Below are 7,552 nucleotides of genomic sequence, written 5' to 3'. Positions count from 1 at the left end.
GTGCCATTTCCATACGATCAACTTGCGGATCGTATTTCCACGTGCTTAGACCGCCGGTTTGGCGGTCAAACGATAATTGTGTTTGGCGGAGTTGATCTCCGCCTCCTTGCTTTTGAAGACACTTTTCAGAGTGCCTTCTTAAGTGTGTAGTGCCGTGAATAGTGTTACCTTGTAATTTCTCACCACAATATTTACATTGAGCTACGTATTTAATGTTACCGTTATTGTCGACGTCCTCGAATGTGTTGAAGTGCTCCCAAACTGCTGAGGTGCGCTTGCATTTCTTCTTAGAACTTGCAACACTTACACTAACACTACCGCTTGCCTCTCCTCCACGGCCACTTGTGCCACCACCATTACGTCCCTGACCTCTAGTACGTCCACCAGGGGTCGGATTTGCAGTTTGATCAGCATCTCTTTCCATAGTTTGCGATTCCTGCGATTGAAAAACATTAGGAAATTTCCCTTCTTCGATGTTGAATTGGGCATCAATAGGAATATCACCACCACCACCATAACCAGAAGAAGCCATTATGAAAAATAAGAGAGATTGAGAGCGCTTTGAGAGAGCTTAAGAGAGATCGAGATTCGAGAGAGATTTAAGCGAGATTAAGAGAGATTTAAGAGAGATTAAGAGAAATTGAGAGAGATTAAGAGAAATTGAGAGAGAATGAGAGTTTTGGGGTGAGGAAAATGGTTGGGGGGAGGGGGGGTATTTATAGGAAAATTTTTGGGTTGAAAAAAAAAATTTTCCCCCAAAATTTCGGGTCCAACAACTACAAAATTTTCGGGCAGTTCGGGCAAAAATCGGACAGTTCGGGCAACGGCACAAAATTCGACCGTTGGGGTTCAAAAATTCGGGCAAAATTCGGGTTTGGGTTCGGGTTCGGGCAGAAGACCGTTTTTTTCAAAATTCGGGCTAATGGTAAAAAAAAATCGGGCATTTTTCGGGCACGGGCAATATTCGGGCAACAGTCACCAAAATTCAGGCAACGGTCACAAAAAATTCGGGCACAAATTCGGGCAGATTCGGGCAGCTTCGGGTATTGCCGGAAAATTAAAAAAAAATCCAGCGAACGGCGGGGGACGGCTTCTCCACTGCGGCGGGCTATCGGGGAGCTTACTCTTTTCGGGCTACCCGATCCCGTGCCCGAAGAAAAGCATTTTCGGGCGGCGAGAGGGGCCTGCCCGCCGTGCCTGAAAATTTTTGGGCATCGGGCAGGCCCGCCGCCCGAAAGTTCACCACTGAATTTAAGTTGATTAATGGGGAATTGGTAAAAGAGATTCTGATTGCAATATATATATAAACCCGCAAGCGTATAGTGTCAAGATTTGATAGTAAAGGATGTGTGAATATCGTTTCTACAGAAATTAGGTATTAGATTACTGTTAAGTACCGTGATTATCATAACTCAATTTTATCTAGGCAACCTAATTAAGAGAACAAACTAATTAAAACAGTAAAAGAAAACTAATAAAACAAGTAAAAAGAGGTGGATCGAAGGAAACTTTATAATAAAAGCTAGTTAGGAGTTTTGATTGAGAGAACAAACTAAATAAAACAATAAAAGTAAACTAACAAAACGAGTAAAAAGAGGTGGATCGAAGAGAACTTTATAATAAAAGCTAGTTAGGGGTTTTGATTTCACCTCACTAGACAATATCTATCCAAATCAAGAGCTTGTTAAGAAATTTCACTCTAATTATTAATCATGAGTTTTCTAAAGTAATCTCACTCTCTCTCCCGAGTGCCGAGCAAAATAATACACAAAATAAATCAAGTAATATCCCTATTAAATCAATCCATTAAGGGTTCATTAAGCATAAACTCATTTAGTGATTACCCAAATTATATTGGCCTCCCGAACTTGATAAACTTAGGTTGTGTTTCTCAAATTCCAATATGTGCAAATGACTTTCTCAAGACTAAATCCACATATCTAAATCTCTAATTTAATGGATAATCAAATTGGACAATAAGCATAGAGAAAACACAAAGGATTAGAAATGAATTTAATTAACAAGCACTAGAAATTTCAAAACATTGCCATGATAAAGTTACATCAATCCTCTCTAACATAAGAAATCTAGCTCAACATAGATAAATCCATAACTAATCTTATCAAGAAATCCATAAATGAAAATATGTTCAACAAAATATCCACAAATATAAATCTCAAGAAAGAGTAGGTTGAGAGAAAGGAAGAAGGAACTCTTGTGGAGATTAACTTCAAGTTTGAATCCTCTAAGAATCCACCATGAATCCTCCAAAAATCTTCAACTCAAGCACCTCTCTCTATGAATCTTAGCTCTCTATCCTGTGTTTCCTTCCTAATTCTCCATCCTTTTGGGAAAATGAGTATTCTCCCCTTTTATATCTTTCTAAATCTACTCAAATTGACAACATTTCATATCGAGGCACTGCAGCGGATAAATTTCTCGCATCCGCTGCAGCGCCGCTAAGGATTTTGTAAAAGCCCTAGCGAAACTGGCGCAATCACTGCAGCGAATGGATTCTCAGCTGCAACGGGTGTGTGGTTTTCCTGTTCTCGGGCAGGAAATCCACTGCAGTGGATGGATTTCCCGCTACAGCAAGTGTACAAATTTTTTATGAGGATTTTTGCTTTCTATATGGTTGAATTAGTGTTTGGTTCTTCACGAAAGTTGTAGCTCTATCTCTTATATTTCCAACGCCATTAAAATCACCTCACTTGGATTTCGGATGAGAGAGTTATGTTCCAAACACTGTAACATTAAAAAAAAAAAAAAAGGAAAAAAAAAGAAAGAAAGAATGAAAGTGGCAAAGCATGAAAAGTTTTGGGAACAACAGTATTGATAACCTTTAATTTAAACATAGTTATATTATTTGTTTCAATTGTAATATTGGATCTGTGGTTATACCGTAATAATTATATATATATCATACATATATGGAAAGTATTATTCATGCAATCTACGACTAAATTTTTACAAGAATGTAATGCTTAGCGGTTTTGATATATGCGAGTTAGTTTATATTAGGATATCCAACTCTTTTTTATAAATGTTATCTATTAATCCACGTAATAACTAATTAATAACTAATTAAAATATATCCACAAATATGTAATTGGGTAAGTTACCTAGACCATCAAATTGAGAAATCTCCTAATATTAAAAAAAAAAAATCAATAAAAACAGAATAATAAAATCAACAACAAAAAAGGGGAAATATCCTACAGGCTACAGGAATGAAATGGGACGTAGCGCTTTAAATATATGCGAGTTTATATATATATATATAGGATGTCCAACTCTTTTTGATAATTGTATGTTATCTATTAATCCAATTAATAACTAATTAAAAAATAAAAGAAACGAGAGAATACAATGATTTGACATTGTTTATCCGCAAGGTGTCTATATCCACAAACATATAATTAGGAAAGTTGCCTAAACGATCAAATTGGGAAATCTCCTAACATAACTTAAATAAACGATAAGATCAAAATATTGAAAAAGGTAACTAATGTTTACTTTCCCTAACAATACCAATGGTTTTCATCTATAAATGTAGCATCTTAACGATCTCATGACTCACAAAATATTCAAGCCTTTCATTCACACGTATAATCAATACTACGTTATTATAGCTTCCTCAAAAATGGGTTCATCTTCTTCAAAAAAATACGACGTGTTTTCTAGTGATGATGCTCATGTTGTTGTTCATCATGCAATATGCCAAAACGACACATTGTGCAACCATCCCTTTTAACGTAATCGTTGCAAAAGATAATTCAGGCAATTTTACCACAGTGAGCGACGCAGTAAAAGCAGCCCCCAAGAACAGCAAGACACGCTACATGATCAGAATCAAACCGGGGAGGTACAAAGAGCGCGTCGAAATTGAATCGGATTTGACATACATCAGTCTAATAGGAGATGATGTAACAACAACGATCATCACCTTTGACCGCAACAATGGTTCAGGATTCAAAACTAATGAAACATGAACACTGAGTAAGAATATTAACGTTGCAGTTTAATTTCTTAAATTCGTCTCACACTCCCATCCTTTTTGGTTTAGTTTTTTACCAACTAATTTTTATTTATTTTTTTAAACTAATTTATATACTTTGCACGTGTCTAAAGATTTATAGGCTCCAAGAGCAGAAAATTAATGCATTCAGATTAAAAAAATAACATATCTTTACTGATCAACGTCATTAATATTTCTACAGTCATGTCTTAAACATAACGCTAAAGAGATATATGTTTACAATATATAACCTAGTTCCCTGTATTCTTTTTTTAGACAGATTAGTTTCAAATTTATATTTTCATTTGATATTTATTTGTTACCTCGATTTCATTATTATCTTAGTTTATAATTTTATATTTATTCTCGCCACCACTAAATAAATAAAATCTTGATCAATCGGGCATATTTAACATGATTAATTAATGTCACACCACTTTCAAATCTTCACATTTGACATATGATATCTCCAACAACTAATTAAGGCACTTTCAGTCTTCGTCCTCTACATATAAGCATAAGTTCCAGTTTTCTTTACCTTTTTCCTTTTTTTTTTTGATAAATACCTTATTTATTTCTTGAACAATACTTAAATGGCCGGGAATGGCTCACAAATATTAATTTGTAGTGATTGGATATGTACAAATTATTAGTTCTATATATTTTTTATTTCCATGATATATCATGTTTTGGAATTAGGTGTTATGGGGCAAGGCTTTGTGGCGCAGTCATTAACCATAGAGAACTCGGCGGGCCCATAGAATCACCAAGCTGCTGCATTATACAATACAGCAGATCAATCGGCCTTTTATAACTGCATTTTCCTGGGCTACCAAGACCCCCTCTACGCAAAGGAAAACCGCCAATTCTACAAAGACTGCAAAATCTACGGCACTGTCGACTTCATCTTTGGCCATGCTAAAGCCGTCTTCCAAGACTGTCACATCTACGCTCGTCCGGAAACCTTAATCACTGTCACCGCGCAAAACCGAGCAAGCGATAGTGAGGTCAATGGCTTCTCCTTCCAAGGCTGTCATGTGGAAGCCGCTCCAGGGCTAACACCGCCGCAAAGGGCAAACTTGAGAGTCTTTCTCGGTCGTCCGTGGGATAGGTACTCGACGGTGATTTTCATGCAGAGCATTTTCGATGACATTGTGGACCCCTAAGGGTGGACGGAGTGGCCCGAAGTTCCTGTTGATCACTTGTATTATGCCGAATACGACAATAGCGGTCTCGGTGCCGACACTTCAAAGAGAGTGAATTGGAAAGGTTACCATGACGTCAAGAAGTGGATGGAAGCTGATTGGTTTACGGTGGCCAAGGTTATTGATGGGGATAGCTGGGTACCTGAAACTAGTGTACCTTATAGGAGTGGATTACGTATTGTAAGTTGATCACTCGGAGTTATAAGAAATTATAAGTTCAATAAGGGGTTATTTGGTAATGTAAATAATTAAGATTAGTATTAAAACGGTGGTAGATCCTAAATAAGTTTATGTTATTAAATTAAGTAGTACGTTGTCTAGTTGTTAATAGGTCTATGTTTTTTGCATTAATTTCAGTGATCTTTATTATAGGGATTTCAAATTTCACTATATTTATATATCAATAGGTACTTGTTTATCTCTCGTGTTTTTACTCTTATTTTTTGATTTTTTGGTTTTTGGGTTTTTCTGGATGCAACTTTGTGAACTCTGCATTTGCAAGATATCTAAAAATGATTATATGCGCAGATTAATTACAAGTTAATCAGACACAAATACAATCCAATCTAGAATTTATGTCTATATAATAACGGCAATTAACCGACTACACTCGCTAATTTGTTACAAAATGATTGAATCCGAGTTATATACCGAAAATGCAATTAAGTTTACACTTGAATCAAGGTATGGCTACATAAAAACCATATTCTATATTGAAATTGAACCTACGAGCACTGCAGTTCTTGCTCGCTTGAATAGTCCTGGATTTTCGGTTTTTCAATTTTCACCCAGTAGATTTTCATTTTTTTTTCAAATATACCCCCTTATGCCCCTTTGATTTTTGGTTTTTCAATTTTCACTCTATAGATTTTCAAATTATTTTTAAAATCTTATACTTTTTGGTGTAACCTAATTGAATTATTTTTCTTTAATTTACTATGGTTTTTTTTTTTAAAATTTGTCCATTTTAATATATTTTTTCATATAATCTTATTATATGTATCGAAAGTGAGCCTCACAAGAATAATTTAAATGACCTTTTAAAAATACATTTCCAAAATGTATTCCTAATTAAGCATTTTTTTTCAAACAAAATGCTTATCTAATTTCCCCTTGTCGAAGTTATGAACACCGTTTTTTTCCAATTATTTTTTTAAATTAAACACTTCAAAATTTTAATTCACTTATCAAAAATTCAATAAACTGATCAATATACACGTGTAAAACATGCTTCTAATTAGTTAAAAGTATTGATATTATTAGTGTTTATAACATTCTTCACATTTTTAAATTATACTCCTCTAAAATAAAATTCTGATTCCACCACTGCACATATATATATATATATATATATATAGTCTCTCATGAATCTTACTTGGGATAGATTTGCGAGTGATGAAAGAAAAGAAACTAATCTCAAATAACAATTGGTTTGCTGAATTTTAATGAAAGATACGTGGGAAAGAAAGAAGGCTTATGGACATGCTAAAAATGTGCCTTGAATGTCGTTTGGTGCTATATGACACACGACACGATTTTGCTAAATGCTGAACTTTGATGAAGTAAGAAGAAGAAAAGAAAAAAAGAAAAAGGAATCTGTACATTCTCCAGGAGAGGAATCCGTTTTTGGGCTAGGCCATGTGAAAACGTTTCGTCTATTTTCATCTCTCCAACTCTTCCCATTTATTCCAGTTTTTTTCCTTTTTTTATCTTTTCTTTTTTGTCTTCCTATCTTTTTTCTATTTGCATCTTTTGATCTCTTTTTCCTTTTTTATTGCCTCTCACTTTTCTATTTATTGGGTTCCTCCCATAAAAAATCTTATGGGTGCGTTTGGAACTCGTTCTAAAATGATTTTATTTTTTGTATGAAATGAAAATGAAAACGTTTTCAATCTCAGACATAAATCATTTTTGAAAATGTGTTTAGTAGTTTTATCAAAAGATTATTTTCAGTATAAAAAAATCTATTAATGTCTCCCTCTCTGCTCGAGAGAGGAAAAAACAGAAACAAAATATGAAAAACGACTAGAAGTCTTTTTTCATTTCTCTCCCATTTTACACTAAACTAAAAAATCGTTTTCATTTCCGTTTTTTGTCTTTAATTGTGCCAAACGCCGGGCCTGTTTGTTTCCAGTCTCGTTTTCATTTTTCACAATTTTCGAGAAAAAAAACTGAAAACGCGTTTGGCGTAAAATTTTCTAAAATCAAAATTGAAAACACCTGTTTTCATTTTCTCTTTTTTCCTCATCTTTCTCAAAACGAATTTTTTCCGTTTTCATTTTTCTTGTTTTCATTTCCAAACTTTTGAGACTGCGCGCCACCCTCCCCG

The 7,552-nt window shown here is 34.7% G+C and overlaps 1 protein-coding gene across 1 annotated transcript; it reads left to right on the top strand.

Annotated features, from left to right (window-relative positions):
• The first annotated feature begins 3,686 nt into the window (after positions 1-3,686).
• Positions 3,687-5,412, top strand: LOC21395709 (pectinesterase 2). Its single transcript, XM_024170195.1, has 3 exons — positions 3,687-3,963; positions 4,856-5,129; positions 5,247-5,412. The coding sequence occupies exons 1-3, from the start codon at positions 3,687-3,689 to the stop codon at positions 5,410-5,412; spliced, it is 717 nt and encodes a 238-aa protein (XP_024025963.1).
• The last annotated feature ends 2,140 nt before the right edge of the window (positions 5,413-7,552 follow it).

Source organism: Morus notabilis, unplaced genomic scaffold (genome assembly GCF_000414095.1).
Source record: "Morus notabilis unplaced genomic scaffold, ASM41409v2 Scaffold657, whole genome shotgun sequence".
In the NCBI taxonomy this organism is placed as follows: Eukaryota; Viridiplantae; Streptophyta; class Magnoliopsida; order Rosales; family Moraceae; genus Morus; species Morus notabilis.
Note: the sequence above shows the minus strand (reverse complement) of the source record. Positions and strands in the feature narration are given on the sequence as shown.

Excerpts from the sequence above, each read along its gene's own strand:
- LOC21395709 (XM_024170195.1), top strand. The coding sequence starts at position 3,687 with ATGATGCTCATGTTGTTGTTCATCATGCAATATGCCAAAACGACACAT. Across the intron at positions 3,964-4,855 it reads CACCTTTGACCGCAACAATG|ACCCCCTCTACGCAAAGGAA; the intron begins GTTCAGGATTCA and ends TGGGCTACCAAG. Across the intron at positions 5,130-5,246 it reads CTCGGTCGTCCGTGGGATAG|CGGTCTCGGTGCCGACACTT; the intron begins GTACTCGACGGT and ends ATACGACAATAG.